General features: G+C 40.8%; 1 protein-coding gene across 1 annotated transcript in view; it reads right to left on the reverse strand.

Annotated features, from left to right (window-relative positions):
• Window positions 1-14,508, reverse strand: part of CFDP1 (craniofacial development protein 1) — a 123,882-nt gene extending 109,374 nt beyond the window's left edge. The window contains exons 1-4 of the mRNA XM_059381507.1: window positions 14,289-14,508; window positions 4,314-4,431; window positions 2,610-2,829; window positions 2,162-2,289 (exon numbers count right to left, since the gene is read on the reverse strand). Coding sequence (XP_059237490.1) covers window positions 2,162-2,289; window positions 2,610-2,829; window positions 4,314-4,431; window positions 14,289-14,352 — 530 coding nt within the window. The 5' untranslated portion in view covers window positions 14,353-14,508. The remainder of the gene's footprint in view (window positions 1-2,161; window positions 2,290-2,609; window positions 2,830-4,313; window positions 4,432-14,288) is intronic.
• Window positions 14,509-17,861: the final 3,353 nt, after the last annotated feature.

Raw genomic sequence — 17,861 nt, forward strand, 5'->3', positions numbered from 1 at the left:
TGTGAGATGGGTTTATGACAAATGTTATTTTAAAAAAAGAAAAGAAAAGAAAACCAACACAGAAATAATTTCCATGTACAGTACCCTCCAGTAGTACTGTCATGTACCCAACTAGAAGCAGTAAATTAACAAGAAAGAAAGGAGTTATTTCGTCACATTAAAAACCAAATACAGGGGCACCTGGGTGGCTCAGTGGGTTAAAGCCTCTGCCTTCGGCTCAGGTCATGGTCCCAGGGTCCTGGGATAGAGCCCCAAGTGGGGCTCTCTGCTCTGCAGGGAGCCTGCTTCCTCCCCTCTCTCTCTGCCTGCCTCTCTGCCTACTTGTGATCTCTCTCTCTCTCTCTGTCAAATGAATAAAATCTTTAAAAAAAAAAACAAACAAAAACTAAATATACACAGCATTTATTCAAAGTGTGCATCTAGATGTTAAGTATTGAGAATTGATTTTTTTTTTAAAGATTTCATTTATTTATCTGACAGAGAGACAGAGATCACAAGTAGGCAAAGAGGCAGGCAGAGAGAGAGGGGAAGGCAGGCTCCCTGTCAAGCAGAGAGCCCGATGGGGGGCTCGACCCCAGGACCCTGAGATCATGACCGGAGCTGAAGGTAGTGGCCTAACCCACTGAGCCACCCAGGCGCCTGGAGAATTGATATTTTACTCTTAGTCTGTTTCAATTATAGAACGTAAAGGTATAAATATAACAGTGATTTCCTATACTAATTATTTATACTCACGCTCTCGGTAAACAGCATGTGTAACTATACAAATCTTTTCCTATTCCTATTTGATGATCATTTTGACTGTTTTATTGAAATGTCAGTTAATGTCTATTGAATCTCATTGTTAAAAATCTGAGCTTGTATTTTCTACAACTTTTCAATTTAGTTTTCTAGCTATTCCTTTTTATTGTGTCTTACAAAAGTATTGGTCTGCAACAGGTTGAAATTTTAAAATCAGCCTCCTTCACCACAGATGTACATTATACATCTGTGGTGATTACACATATAATCTACATTAATGTGAAATTTATACATATAATCTACATTAATGTGAAATTTACTAGATGTGACAGCTGCATTGTATCATAAAGGAGAATGCCCTTTGTTCTTAGGGAACTGCTAACATATTTAAGAGTGAAGTGTCGTGATGTCTACAAGCAATTCTCAAATGGTTCAGGCAAGACAAAAAGAGAAATACAGACCTAGACGGAGAAAGAGGCAATCAGTAATGTGTATAATAAGTATATGGGTGATCACTGTAAAACTAACTCTGCAACATTTCTGGGTATATTTCAGAAGAAAAACTTGGGGAGAAAAAAATTAAAAAATAAAGTTTTGCTCCATAACCTTTATAAAACTAATAATGTCAAATTATTTACACCAACATTTGTATTAGATGAAATAACTGAATAGATACTATTTTTAAAATATAACTTTGGACGCAAATTCTATTTTCAGAGAGCATACAGGTCTACTTAATTACTGCCAAGGAAAATAAATGTGACCACCTATAAAATTACTGACTGGTACCTTAGCTGTTCTCATTTAGCTCTAAATTATAGATCTGCTGTTTTCAAGTAATAAAAGTTAAATAAACAGGGAAAAGGAAATTCTAGGTATGTGGCTCTCAGCTAGAAAAGCCAGGAGGTTATTAGGATTCTACCATTTTTTTAAAGTGGTAACAAACCTATAAATCAATTTAAAAACTAGCATCAAGATCAGGAAATCATACAGGAACTGAATTCCTCTCCTAGTATTTTCAATTTTTACCTGATTTCAGGTGCCTCAGTGGGGCTCAGACTTCACAGGTAAGAAAAGTAATAAAGGGAAAAATGACTCAGCCAAAGTCACAAATCATGACAACAAGAGGAACCGAACATTTAACTCTTATATTTTCTTGTTTCTGTTCGGCTAAATACTTCATGATACCCACAAGTACACCACCATATGTGAAAGGACCTTTCCTCCCATGGTCCCTGATAACTCATGAAGCCACCGTTCTCCTGGAGTGAAAGAGAGAGCGCTTCCCAAATATTACGAGGATACGGTGCAATGAGGACAGATGTCCAACACCATTTAATACGATGTGGTTTTGTTTTTAATTTAAATTTTTTTTAATTTTGAAAAGAACTAGTTCTGAAGTTTGTGAAGGTAACCTTACCTGACTTCTTCACCAGCAAAATCAAACACCTTAGTGATTTTAACTTTTTCAGCTTCTTTCGGTTTCTCAAGCTCCTCAGCTCTGACCAACGATTTACTTGAACTTGTCTCTTCAGTATTCTCTCCTCTCTACAAAATAGGTAAGAAATGCAATCAGTTTCACATAAAGATGAAACGTAAGAGAACCTTTCCACCATTCTATTACGGCTATTCTTAAATGTTTCATCTCTAAATAGTTTAAGACCTATCAGAAATTTATTTGATTAAAAAGGCTTATTTTTTCTACAATAGGGAATGCTTTGCTTTTCACATGCAAGAGTTATTATCAAAACGGATCTGGTTTGATTTCTGCTGTAAGCACTGAATCTCATTTTGGAAATAAAAACGTCTATCTGGGGAACGTAGGGTACTTCTGGGGAAGCTTACATCTCATTCAGTTATCAACTTACCTTAACTTGTGTACTTGTGGGCCCTTCAGGTTTGGGTCCCACATCACTGAGGAAGCTGGCCCACAGCTCGTCTTCCTTCTTCCTCCTCGCGGCCTCCGAGCCCAGGCCTTCTTCCTGCTCTGCAGCTGCATCTCCCTCCTCACTGCTACTTTCCTCCGACTCCTCGTGGGCATCCTCCTCTTCTTCGTCTTCTAATGAGAGGCCACCTTGTTTTCTCTTCCTAATCACCAATGGTCACAAGAAAAAGGAGAGACAAGACAGATCAAGCAAAATGATTTCAGTTATCCCTTCCTCAATTCCAAACATAACTCTGCAAACCTGAGAAAACTTTAAAATCCGGGGACTACTGATTAACACCCACCCTAGGGGGAAGCAAGGCGGGTAAGCTGAGATTCTGTGGAAGAAAACAAGAACTGAGCTCTCACAGTTAGCAATTTCCCCCAAACACTTAGAATCAAAATGCAGTGTTCTACTTCCAAGTTAGGATCAGCTATTTTCACCAAGAAAACGCCCAAAAATCACCTCACTGAATCTGTCCAGAAAGTGTGTTCCAAGAATATATACCCCAATTGGAGAAGACTTCTAATAACGAAAGCCTTAAATTTATTTGCAGTTTCTTCCTAGAGTTCTCAGGGAAGAGGGGTGGAAAACCCATCTTTTTCTCCCATTTTCTGAAAATTTGACCGCTGGACTACAGAAAAACTCAAGGACAAAAGAACTGGGCCCAAGACCTAAAAGAGTAAATTGTTTCTTAGTCTTGATTTCAAGTGAATCATCTAATACCTGAAATTCTTTTTTTTCCTTTTTTATAAACTATAACCTGTTTTTTGGCTTCAATGACCAGAAAGAAACACTAATCAAGGAGAGGTAACAGATTTCTACGGAAGCTTTTCATATCTGAGCAAAATAACCTGTCAGAATTTTCATAATTGCGGAGGGGGGGGGGGGCTGTAATTCAGTACCAGGCCTGTGGAAGGTAATTTGCTAATCTTTATGAAAAATTTTTTTACTACAGATTAACTCCGGAAAATAATTCTACTTCTACAAATCTGATTTACAGATGTACTTGTACCTGTATACAAAGCCGTAACAAAGAATATTCACTGCAGTCTTGTTTGTGGTAGTAAAGACAGCTATAATCTCAATGGTCCTCAGTAAGGGAATACTTACAAAATGCAAGGTGGACCCATATAATGTAACATTATGCAGTCACTAGAAAGAGTAAGGTACAGCTAAATGTACTGGCACAGTACACATCTCCAAGATGCGAAACAACGAAAATGAGAAAATGAGAAACTGTAAATAGAGGATGCCACTCTTTGTTCTGGAGGGGTTTTTTGTTTGTTTTTTTAAGGAGTAGGAAATACATGCCTACCCACACACACAAGCTGTCTCTGACAACATAGTTCTTCTGAGGCAAAGAAAGCAACAAGGATACACCGAGGGTACCCATTTTTGCAGTAATTGAGTTTTTAATTTTTACCAAGTATACGTGATACCTATTGATTTTTTTTTAAATTAAAACTCAAAAACTTTTAAAGCTTCCCCGAGACTGAGAATTTAATCCTAAGATGTCACCAAACGTTTCCCTTGAATAGACAAAGGTAAGAAGCCCCTGTAGGAAGAACTCATGAGACCAATCCCAGCCATCTGGATACTGTGACAGTAGCCCCTGACTTCTAAGGGCCTTGAGGGCAGAATCACCTGGCCGGAATGCTCTGGGCCTTTCTTTTTTTCCCTTTGGTTTCCTGTGTCTGCTCTTCACCATCCACTTCATCTTCCTTCACTAATTCATTTACATCATCTTCACTATACTCTCCACCTGCAATCACATAATAGAGTGGTCAGACATATGGGAATAAAGGTTTTCACATCAAGACAAAACATTTTCTTTCATTAAAAATCAAGTCTAGTACTTTCCTCTATTCTCTAAAATATCATTTTCTTAAGGAAGTCTTCCCATCCCTGAAGACTAGGCTAAGGTCCCCTATTCTAGGCTTCCGTGACAGGCCAAATTATCCTTCATAAATGTACCCACTTATATTTAATGTTTGCAATTTCTGCTATGCTCTACATACCACGAGGACATGGATCTTGTTTAAGTATGTGCTGAATGAATGAATAGAAACTGCAACTGTACAACTAAACTGTTCAAAGAAATTAACGTTCCCACTGTATCTTGGATATCTTTCAAAAGTAATCAAAAGAGACCTTGACAAAAAAGAGGCCTAAAGACTTCCAGTTAGACACAGCAGAAAGAACAAACGTGTCTAGTTCCCATCTTCAAAAACTAACAGTCAGGGGTCCCCAACAAGAGGGGGTCACCTGGACGACCAGGAAAAGCACACCCTGTGGACACCAGTCAATAAATCCCGTCCACATGAAGATTCAACTGGATTTTTTCTATTTTACTTCATGTAGCCTTTTATTTGAAGTATAACATCCACACTGAAGAACACACAAGTCTACTGTACTGCTCAATGAAATTACACAAAGTGAACACACTTGTATAACCAGGCCCAGCTCAAGAACCAGAACATGAACCAGCATCCCAGAAGGCCCCTCAGCATCCCTGGAATGCCCCGTTCCAGGCATCAGCCACTCACCCATCCAAGAGCCATCCTAACTCCAAATACCAGAGATCAGCTTTGCCTCTCTTTGACCCTTAAACAAACAGAAGTCTACAAAATGCACACTCAAGTGTCTGGATTTTTTCACTCAACAATCTCTGTTGGTCACCCATACTGTTTGTTGTAGCTCTAGTTTATTCACTCCCATTCCGAAACAGTGTGTCATTGCGTGACACTGTGTGTTTATCCATTCTTCTGCTGATGAACAATAAGGCTGTTTCCAGTGTGGGGCCATTACAAATAGTACTGTTTTGAATATTCCTGTACATCCAATCAGCTTCTAAATATTTCACTCACAATCAATCAAGGGCCACCAAACACTTGAGGAAAGCCTCCAAAATGAAAGGCAAGACTGAAAACAAAAAAGGAATTCAGGAGAAACAGAACTTTAAAAAACCCAACAAAACCCTTTATAATTCTGGTACCTATGTGGCTCAGTGGGCTAAGCTTCTGCCTTCAGCTCGGGTTATGATCTCGGGGTCCTAGGACTGAGCCCAGAGTCAGGCTCTCTGCTCGAGCGGGGACCCTGCTTCCCCCAACCCCTCTGCCTGCCTCTCTGCCTACTTGTGATCTCTCTCTCCCTGTCAAATAAATAAATAAATAAAAATCTTCTAAAAAAACAAAAAACAAAAAACCTTTATAATTAATATCCTCAAAGCGGGTCCCTGGGTGGTCCAGTTGGTTAAGGGTCTGTCTTCAGCTCAGGTCAAGATCCCAGCATCCTGGGATCAAGTACAGCATTGAGCAACCTGCTCAGCGGGGAACCTGCTTCTTCCTCTCTCTGCCTGCCTCTCTGCCTACTTGAGATCTCCCTGTCTAATGAATAAATAAATTAAATTTTTAAAGAAAAACCTTAAATTTTAAAAAAATTTCTTGAAAAGTACAAATATGATGGCAGAGATTTTTAAAAAGAACAAAGCTGATAAGAAGGAGCCAGTCATGTGAAAATACTCAGAATACACATTCAAGGCTGAATACCACACACCAAGTGGTAAGTGAAAGTGTTTCCTGAACAAAGGACTGAGTTCCAGGCTAAGATGGCAGTCTGAAGACATAAATGTCATTCCACTTCCCCTGAAACCCCAGTAAAATCATTACAGCAAAAAGACTTAAAAAGCACAAACCTACAAGCTAAGTAGAAACGTAGCTGCATTGTACTAGTTTATATTTGCAAAAAGCAACACAGGAAGGATAAACAAAATACTAATGAAAATAGATACTTTATAAGGGTCAGGGTCAAACAAAGTGGGATAGTCAGGGGTAGAAGCAAGAATTCTCTGTGTTTATCTTTCCGAAGAATTTTGAAAAGCCCTTAAATTAAGAACAGTTTAAATAAACAAATACTTGAATAAATGTTTGAAGCAATAACAAAACTGACAAGGGAAGGTTTTATTCCAAAGACTTCAAAAACAGTATTTTGACTATACACCCTTAGCAAGACGCACTGTAATGACAAAACAAACAAACAAATAAAAAATCCTATTCTGTGTAGTAATATTGATTTTGTTTTTTCTTTTTAATTTTATTTACTCATTTGAAAGAGAGAAAGAGCATGGTGGGGGGGCAGAGGGAAAGAGAAGCAGACTACTCCCCACTGAACAGGAAGCCCAATGATTAGGGCTCCATCCCAGGACCCTGAGATCATGACTTGAGGGGAAGGCAGATGCTTACCCGGCTGAGCCACCCAGGCACCGAATGTTGGTATTTTGAAACTATTTCCTTTATATAATAGGCTAACGCAAGTAAGTATTATGTTTATGTCAGGGATCCAGATCTTCAAAGCAAGAGAAATAACCCACGATTATAAAAATCAAAGAAATCTGATGAATATTCAAATGTTAAAACTGAACTAAAATATCAATGTGAGAGGCGCCTGGCTGGCTCAGTAGGTGGAGCAGGCAACTCCTGACCTCAGGGTTGTAAATTCAAGCAACATGCTGCATGTAAAGATTACTTAAAATTCAAATCTTTAAGAAAAAAAAAGTATCAATATGAACTCTCTTTTTAAGATAAATATTTTCTAGTTCTGTTCACTGAAATGGCATAGAAACAATGTCACTTTGGTAGCAATGGGCATCTGTTCAGAGTCCAGATTATATACCTTGATATGATTCATGATGAAAAGGGCTCCCAGCTAATTTCAGGTCTGAGGGAAGGAAAGCATAAGGTGAAACTGGGACATCTTGCTCTGTCAGAAAGCAAGGAAGCTATTTAAGAATAAAGGGTCACATTAAAAGGATATAGATCCAGCCCGAAAGAACTCCTAGTGGCCAAAAGTGATGACTTGGGCATTAAAAGGAGTAACTGTTAGTAGACTAAAACACACGGAATCAATAAAATCTGTAAATCCTTTATGTTGTTCTTTAAAAAAGACAAAAAATACATTGTACAGGGGTGCCTGGATGGCTCAGTTTGTTAAGTATCTACCTTTTTCTCGGGTCATGATCCCAGGGGTTCTGGGATTGAGCCCCGTGTTTGGCTCCCTGCTCGGCAGAGTCTACTTCTCCCTTTCTCTCTGCCCATCCCACAGCTTGTACATGCGCGCGCTCTCTCTCTCTCAAATAAATAAGTAATTTAAAAAAACATTTTAATAAGGTTTTTTACTTATCTGACAGAGGGAGATAACAAGTAGGCAGAGAGGCAGGCAGAGAGAGAGAGGAGGAAGCAGGCTCCCTGCTGAGCAGAGAGCCCAATCCCAGGACCCTGGGATCATGACTTGAGCAAGGGCAGAGGCTTTAACCCGCTAAGCCACCCAGGCGCCCCAATTTAAAAATCTTTAAAAAATAAGTTTATACTGGGGCGCCTGGGTGGCTCAGTGGGTTAAAGCCTCTGCCTTCGGCTCAGGTTATGATCCCAGAGTCCTGGGATGGAGCCCTGCATCAGCAGGGAGCCTGCTTCCCCCTTTCTGTCTCTGCCTGCCTCTCTGCTACTTGTGATCTGTCAAATAAATAAGTAAAATCTTTTAAAAAAATTTTTAAAAACTAGTTTATAGTTTTTAAAGCTACTATTAAAGCTACTATTAAAATTATTCCCTCGTTTGAAAGTTAATAATTAAAGAAGATGAATCAAATATTTATCCTGTCCCAACTGAAGAGAGAAAGCAATACTTTACAGAAGAATATCAACTAATAAATGTAGAAAAACCAAAGAATTAGAAAAATATCACTTTTCACACTGTAATGATAGTAATTTAGGCAAGAATTATTGAAATGGCCTCAAAAAATGAAGTTTTAACCATTAAGTATATTACAACACAAAATACTTCAGTTCCAAGGGAAGAAACAATTACACAATAGAGGGGTCAGGCTCTCATCCCCTGAATCCAGTGGTCATAACCATGGGAACCAACCTGGGATTGTAGATCTTTCAATGTTAGACATTATGAAACACACAGTCATCTATAAGTTATTCTAGCCAAAAATATTTCATCTGAATCTACGAAGCATCTAGATCTAACTTCCAAAATTTTCAGAGCTTCAGAATTGCAGAAAATTCAAAGGACAAAGGAATAACCTAAAATACCCAGGAGGGAGCGGTAAGGCAAATCCGGAAGGTGAGACATTCTGCACCAGAAGGTGAGACATCCTGCAGGACATACTGCCTGATCTCTTAAGCAAATCAGTGTCATCACAGAGCATGCTAGATTAAAACACATTTAAAAGATGGGACAACTAGATGATATGGTAGCCCTGAATCTCACTGTGATTTGGATAAACAAGCTACAGTTTATTTTGGGTCAAGTGGGAAAATCTGAATAAAATCTGTATACAGGATGAGTCCAGTTTACTGAAATGAACAGGGAGAGACTGCTCACTGAAAAGAGCAGGTTATAAAGTAACATGAAAAAGTATGATTTCAAATTGGGGTTAAAATACAAATATCTATACCTGGGTGTAGAAAAGATCAGAGTTCACTACAGGATTCTCTAAAGGATTAATATTGATAATTCATTGGATTATCCGTGGGAATGCAATGATTCTGTTTTTTTATGCTTAACTGTCCAAATCTTCTCATTTTCTACAAAGGGGATTTCCACATTTCTACAAATGGGATTATCCGTGGGAATGCAATGATTCTGTATTTTTATGCTTAACTGTCTGAATCTTCTCATTTTCTACAAAGCTCACACACTACATATAAGGTTATTTTTCCCCAAAAAAATGGGTAAATATTGCAAACAGTTCAGCCAAGGAGAAAAATATGGCTCTGATCTTACATATGTAAAAAATGCTTAAATCCACTGATAAGAGATAAGCAAATTTTAAATGATACGTATGCACAAAATGATCAAATTGCATGCAGTTACTATGACCAAAAAAAAAAAAAAAAGAGAGAGAAAGAAGAAGAAGAATAACATCCCTGTAGATAAAAAAGGAACACAATGAACATATCTTGTCCAAAGACCCAGAGCTTCTAATCACCTTTTTAGTCCCCCATGGTTAAACATGAGCCAAACAACTACAAGTTACTAAAAATCTGAGAAAGTATCTAATAAAATCAAAATACACAGAGTGACTAAAAAATCACCATGGATAAATAGTTCCTCATATTATGAGGCTAGTATTATCTGATACTAAACAAGACAAGGAAATTACAACTACAGATAAACATCCCTCAAAAACAGATACAAAAATTCTCAACAAATTACGAGCAAACAAAATTCAGCAATGTACAAAAAGGCTGTATTTATTTATTTGGGGGGTAGTGCGGGCAAGCAGTAGTAGGAGCAGAGGGGGGTGGAGGGGGAGCGAGAGGGGGAGAGAATCTCGAGCAGACTCCATGCTAACTGTGCAGCTCCATTCAGGGCTGGATCTCACAACCCTGAGATCATGACCTAAGCTGAAATCAAGAGTTGGACACTTAACCAACTAAGCCACCCAGGCACCCCACAATGTATAAAAAGAATAATACATCATGATCCAACAAGTTTTATCCCAAAACTAAAAGGCTGTTCAAAATTTATAAATCAATTTTTAATTTTTTATCAAAATTTAAAAATCCTAAACACTGTAATTCACTATATTAACACGCAGAAAAATCACACATAATCCTACCAACAGATGGAAGAAAAGCATTTGACAAAATTAGCCTCTCAGCAAATCAGGAGTAGAGAGAACTTCTTTAACCTGATAAAATGCCTCCATGAGGAACAGTATACACACACTGCCAGGGTTCAAATCCCAGCTCAGCTACTCTGTAGCTGAATGATTTTGTGCCATTTGCTTAAATTCTCTGTGCCTCAATTTCTTTGTCTGCAAAACGGGAAGAAGAGCACATACTCAGTAGTGTTACATGAGTGAGCTAGTAATGTGTTAGTCATTGTAACGGACTTAAAACATGCAGACACAAAAGGCATCTGTAACCCATAGTTAATATGGGTTTCACTAAATAGTGAAACACTGATAATCTCCTCTACAATTGGGAACAAGACAAGGATGTCTGCTCTCACCACATTCAACATCATACTGGAAGTCTTATCAAGATCAGTAAAGCAAACAAAAGAAACAAAAGGCATACCTATTGGAAAAGAAGAAATGAAACTGCTTTTTTTTCCCCCCAAGACTTTATTTATTTATTTGACAGACAGAGATCACAAGTAGGCGGGGGGGGGGGGGCAGGCTCCCTGCTGAGCAGAGAGTCTGATGTGGGGCTCCATCCCAGGACCCTGAGATCATGACCTGAGCCAAAGGCAGAGGCTTTAACCCACTGAGCCACCCAGGTGCCCCAAAACTGTTTCTATTCAGATATCATGGTCTATGTTTTATTTGGGGGCGGGCCTTGCAACTGTTAATTTTGGTGATGGTCACTCAGCTCTGGTATTTATCAAAACTGATAGAACAGTACACTGAAAAGAAGAAATTTTACTATACATAAGCTAAACATCAAAAAATTTAAATTAGTATCAGTACCCACAGAGCCATAAGATACTTCACTATGAAATGAGAACATGAGCTATAAAAAATGACTAGGGAAGAAAAAAGTTATTCAAATTTAAAAATATGAAAGGAGGAAAAAATACAAGAGTTTAAGATAACTGAGAATTCTTCCACTGAGTGGAAAAAAAATTAAGAGTTAGAAAAAAAAAAAAAAGAGTTAGAAAATATGGGGCACCTGGGTGGGCTCAGTCATTAAGCATCTACCTTCAGCTCAGGTCATGATTCTAGGGTCCTTGGGATTGAGGCCCGCCCGCATCTGGCACTCTGCTCAGCAGGAACCCTGTTTCTCCCTCTCCTACTCCCCCTGCATGTGTTCCCTCTCTCTGTCTCTCTGTCAAATAAATAAACAAAATCTTAAAAAAAAAAAAAAAAAAGAGAGAGAGAGAAAATAGGAGATAAAATTAGAGGGCCAGTCCAGAAGATCTAAAATAAGAGTCAGTATCTGAATAATGTTTCCAGAAAAATAACAGAAAACGAAGAAAGGAAATTACCCCCCCCCCCAAAAAAAAATTCCAGAAGCCAAGAACTATGGATGAAAACTGACTTACCACAGTACATCATTGTGAAATATCAGAAAAAACAGGAATAAAGAGAAGATTCTATCAACTTCCAAACACAAACAGGTCTTATATAAATGAACAGAAATCAGCAAAACAGACTTCTTAATTGAAACACTGGAAGCTAGCAAGTAATAAAACAACACCCTTAACATTCTGATGGAAAGCTATCATTACCATTACCATATCATTATAAAGCCTAGAATAATTATTACAAAACACAGAATTCTATAGCAGACAAAGTATCAGGTATGCCCTGGGGTCACATAATTACTTTTAGAAATACTATTTTGACACCTTGAATGTCTATTATACATCTTCTATCCTCAAGTACTTGATAATTTATTCTTATTTTGGTGGAACATGCCAAGAAAAAAAAGATAACACAAGATCCAAGAAATGGAATCCAACAGAAAAGGGAGATAAATGAACACCCAGAGTGGTGATGGGGACAGAAGATCCTAGGTTTAAAAGCGATAAAACCGGGACGCCTGGGTGGCTCAGTTGGTTAAGCGGCTGCATTCGGTTCAGGTCATGGTCCCAGCATCCTGGGATGGAGTCCCACATCTGCCTCCTTGTTCAGCAGGGAGCCTGCTTCTCTCACTGCCTCTGTCTCCCTGTGCTCACTCTCTCTCTCACAAATAAATAAAATCTTTAAAAAATAAATAAAATTTTAAAAAGTGATAAAACCAAGGCAAATCAGAGGTCAGAATGCAAAGGTGGACTTCAAGATGAAAAGTAAATGATTCTTTAATCAACCTGATTGCCTTGGGAGACGATTTATAAAATTCTGAGAGTTTAGGGTCAAATTATCATTAAGGTCATGGACAACTACGCAACAGCAAAATGACAATTATTAATTCGACACAGTAGAGTAGGAAAGCAATCAGAGTATACACCACATGGTTCAGACCTGAATGTGGTGTTCAGTTATTACAAAAAAGTAAACAGGGACTACTGGTCTCACCAAGATTGGGGCATAGGAATAATAGTAGGCTGGGGAGTTGGGGAGGGCCTGAAGGTGGAAGGGTGTGTGTGTTAGGAATGATCTGGATGACCTAGGAGGGTATTAAAATAAGACCTACCAAGCATGGGTTAAGTCAACACAAAACGAAAATAGATTAAAAAGTGGATAAAAAAAGTAGATAAAAAAGATTAAAAACTGGAAAGCAGCTTCTCCTCAGGAGGAATGAACAGAGATGCAGAGTGATGGGAACTGTTAGTTTTCAAATAAAGGCTTTTGAGCCTTCTTTTAAAAAAAAGATTAATTTATTTTAGAGATGGAAGGAGGGGCAGAATCTTAAGCAGGCTCCACCCCTACCAGGGAGCCCAACCTTGGCTCAATCTCACCACCCTGAGATCACCACCTGAGCCAAAATCAAGAGTCCCACCCTCAACAGACTAAGCCACCCAGGCGCCCCTGACTATGTTTAAGTATAGGTATGCACAACTTTGATTAAAGTGAAAACTAGTTTACAAGGCGCCTGGGTGGCTCAGGTGGTTAAGCGACTGCCTTCGGCTCAGGTCATGATCCTGGAGTCCCAGGATGGAGTCCCACATCGGGCTCCCTGCTGGGCAGGGAGTCCGCTTCTCCCACTGACCTCTTTCCTCTCATGCTCTTTCATTCTCTCCCAAATAAATTAATAAAATCTTTAAAACAAACGAAAACTAGTTTTCAAATAACCACTTTGGCCATGACCCTAAGACCAATGCTGATGGACAGGAATGGAAACGTAATCGGGGAAACCAGTTGGGAAGCGAGGGCTGATCCTCTTGAAGAATAATGGCAGTTCAGTTAACAGTGAGATTGGCGAGGAAGCGGTCAGAAACCCATTTCCCACGTAGACATAAGAGAACCTACTGACTGCTTGAACCAGAAGACAGAAAGGAAGGATGAATGATGGGTTTGGGGTTTTTTTTCTCTCCCTGACCGACTGTGTCGATAGATACTTTAAATGACATGGAAGTGTGGGGAAGGCGTAGGTTTGAGTGACAAGATTTATTCTGGGCCCCTTAAGTTTCTATCTATCAGAGAGAGAGACCTGAAAAAAGAGAAACAGGTATATGTCGCAAAGAGACAAAATGCACCATCAGACGAACTTTCCAAAAACCATGCGAGGGCAAAAAGTGGAGCGATCTTCGACGCGGTGCTAGCCAGCAAGTCCCTCGGGACGGACGGTCTGCCGATCACGCCCAACGCTCCCACGGCCTCGCAGTAGACGGGAGCGCCGTGCAGTCGGTCCGCGTACCGACCGACGCCGACTGCATCCCCAGCGGCGGGCCGCGTTCACGTGCGGGTTCCCGCGCGCCGAGAGGGGGCGGCGGCGGCGCGAGATTCCCCCGCGCATACGTCTCGGCCCGCGGCGACCGCGCGGACGGAGCAGGCGAGCGAGGAAACGGGGCTTACGCGGCACGGTCGCTCGAGACCCGTGCAGCCGGGGCGGCCGGGGCCACCGGGACCACCGGGGCCACCGGGCCACGCGCGGCCGGCAAAGCGCGCCTCACGTGAAGCGCGGGGCGGAGCAAACCTCCTCTCGCCTCAGCCGAATCGCTCACCCGACGGCACGTAGTCTTCGTCCTCCTCTGAGGTAGAGAAGTCTTCAGAGTCGAACTCCTCCATGTCGCTGCCGCGCGGGGCGGGCGGAGCCACAAGGACTTCAGCAGCTGTCCCGAACGGCAAAGCTCTAGGGAGAGACCCTAGAGCTTCAGCGGGGGCGGTGGCGGCGGGGGTGGGCTCCCCCCAACCCCGCAACGTGTGCGCAAGCGCAGAGAGTGCTACGTAGTCCAAACGCGACATTTCCGGGGCCAATGCCTCGTGCTTGACGGTACTGTAGTGGTTGACAGAGCACGGGCTCTGCGCTGCAGCGATGCATGCTGGAACTTGTAGTCTTGTAGTATTCAGCACCGTCCCGTCGCTCTGATTTAATAAATGCGCTTAAACAGGATTACGTGTCTTTGGGCACAGGTTGGTATTTTCGAATTCGCTTACTTGCTTAAACTTATGGTAACCCCCCAAATCAATATTCGTCGTGCTCTCTGGGATTATTCGCGGACATGCGCAGACGGTGAAGCTCTTGAGTCCACCGCCGCTGCGATGCACTGAGGTTGCACCAAGCAGATACAAGGTGCTTTCTTGCTTCATCTCTCCTGCTGTAAATAATTGTCCTTTTCGCAGTCTATTTAGGGGCACATTTTGTGCTTTTGGGTGGTGATTTCGCTGTTTAAAATGACCCCCAAGCGTAGTGGTGAAGCCCTGCCTAGCGCTCCTAAGCCCAAGAAGGCTGTGATGTGCCTTATGGAGAAAATACGCGTGTTAGATAAGCTTCGTTCAGGCATGAGCTGTAGTGCTGTTGGCCGTGAGTTCAATGTTAATGAATCAACAATCCGCTACATCAAGAAAAAGGAAAAGGATATTCGCCGATCTGTGCCTGAGGCTGCCCCATAAAGTACTAAAATAACGTCTATAGTGCATGAGGAAGCAATGGAGAAGATGGAAAAGCGGCTAAGTTTATGGATTCATGAGGTGACAACTGATTTAAAAAAAAAAAAAAAAAAAAAAAGGTGTGGTAGACAGCATTGTCGTGAGGCTGAAAGCCAAAGAAATTTATGGTCCTGTTACCCAGGGCCAGAAACATGTTAAACCTTCCTCCGCTAGCGCTGGCTGGCTTGCCGGTTTCAAACGGCGGTATGGTGTGAACAATGGGAAACTTGCAGGGGAGGCAAGTTCTGCAGATGAGGAGGCTGCGGAAGAATTTAAGAAATACTTGGTGAGTGTTATACAAGAGAAAGGATATGTGGAAGAGCAGATTTTCAACGCTGATGAGACTGGCTTATTTTACAAGGACTTTGGCAAAAGAACCTATGTAACTCAAATGGCCTGCAAAGCCCCTGGCTTTAAACCATTCCAAGACTATGCAACCTTGCTGTTGTGCGCCAAGCCAAGAGCGACTTCAAGTGCAAACCCCTGATGGTATACAGAGCCCAGAACCCACCAGCATGGACAGGGAAAAGCGTGAACCATATGCTGGTCCACTGGAGGTGGAACAGAAAAGCATGGATGACATCTGATTGGTTCCACAACTGCTTCATACCGGAAGTTGAATGCTATCTCCAGGGCAGAAATCTTGCCTTCAAGGTTTTATTAATTTTGAATAATGCCCCAGTACATTGCTGTGAAAAACTCAAAAACGCCCACCCCAACATAGAAGTTCTTTTCATGCCCCCAAACACTACGTCTCTCATCCAACCCCTGGACCAGGGTATAATAAAAGCTTTCAAGGCACACTATACCAGGGAGCTTTATAGCAAGGCCCTTAAGGCTCTCAAGTCCAACATGGAGACTACCATGTTGGGCTATTGGAAGTCAGTCACTCTACACAACGTTATTGATTATGTTGGGACAGCATCAAACAAGTTACTATCAATAGCTGTTGGAAAAATGTTTGGCCAGACTGTGTGCAAGATTTGGAAAGCTTCGAAGGTGTTACAGAAAATATAAAGGACAGTGTCAAAAACATAATGCATATCACATGGCAAATAAGTGGGGAGGGCTTTGATGACATGAAGGAGGAAGATGTGGAGGAAATTCTGGCAGAGAAGGCAGTAGAACCCACCAATGAAGACCTGGACGAGTTGACAAAACAAGGCATTGGAGTCAGCAATGATGAGGATGGCGATGAAAGCCAGACCCTCTTACAGTGACTAAAATATCAGAATAGAATTCTTCCTTGGAAAGAATTTTCAGTGACATGGAAGAGTGTGACCCTATGCTTGATCACAGCCTCAAATTTAAGCACTTCACCTCCATGGCATTTGCCCCTTATGCCAAGATGCTTAAAGATCTGAGGCAAAAAGCAAAGCAGACAAGGCTGACCCAACTTTTCGAGCCGGTTTGCGGGGGAAAGTTGCCAACTCCAAGAAGTCATGAGAGACATATGCCTGATGTTGAACTGCCAAATGTGGACATGCTGCCCTCTTCCTCTTCCGCAGAATAAATTCCACCTACTTCTTCCTTGGTTTTCGCGGGGCAACCAAGGTTTAACCACACTGTGTGCTGCCACCATCACACATTCCGCTGTTCAGTCAACAGTAAGATTCTAGTTAACTTTTTCATGAAATGTCTGATTTTTTTTTCAGGACTCTGTTTGCATTACTGTGCGGTATATGGTATGTGGTCACAGTTCTCTGTGTTTATGTGAATATTGTATGTCATACATGTGTTTACTACATCATGGCATGTGTGCATATGATTGGGAAAAGAGTTAATATAGTCCCAGTATTGTGGAGGACATTCCACAGAAGTGCTGTAACTGAAATATTGTTTTATTATAAAAAACTATTGTAAGAAACATGTATTAAATTAAGGTGTCTTTGAACAGAAGCACACGTTAAGACAAGATTATGTATTGATGAGTTGACAGAAATGTGAACAGAGACTTGCAGGAACCCAACCCTGTATTTCCCCCAGTAGTGGTGCAGTATGCGCTGAGTGTGCACGATGACTTTAGAGACATAACCACTATCATATATCATAAACACCATGTCATATCAAACCATATAACCACCACATAACCACTACCAACAGGAATCGACTGCATTCTAGAATTCAGACATCATCCACACGAATCCTTTAAGTGAGTCCATATGGAGATACAGCCGCATACCAGAGTAAAAATTTTTAAGTTATATGTACGAGGGTTTCAGTTTCTGTGCATCTTGCCAATAATCTTGTCTCTTTGATTAAAGCCATCCTAGTGGGTGAGAAACAGCATTTCATGGGGTTTTCGATTTGCACTTCCCTGTTCAATAATGATGTTAAGCATTTTTCATGTCTTTTTGGCCATGGTTTATGCTCTTTGGAGAATGTCTATCTAGATCCTTCTCCCATTTTAAAATCATGTTGTCTTTTTATGGTTGAGTCGTAAGAGTTCTTTATGTATTCTGAGTACCCGTCTCAAAAACATAGGCCTTGAAAATACTTTCTCTTGTTGTGTGCCATAAAATCATGTTGTCTTTTTATGGTTGAATTGTAAGAGTTATGTATTCTGAGTACCCATCTCAAAAACATAGGCCTTGAAAATACTTTCTCTTGTTGTGTGCCATAAAATCATGTTGTCTTTTTATGGTTGA

The sequence above is a fragment of the Mustela nigripes genome, chromosome 17, assembly GCF_022355385.1.
Source record: "Mustela nigripes isolate SB6536 chromosome 17, MUSNIG.SB6536, whole genome shotgun sequence".
Lineage (NCBI taxonomy): Eukaryota > Metazoa > Chordata > Mammalia > Carnivora > Mustelidae > Mustela > Mustela nigripes.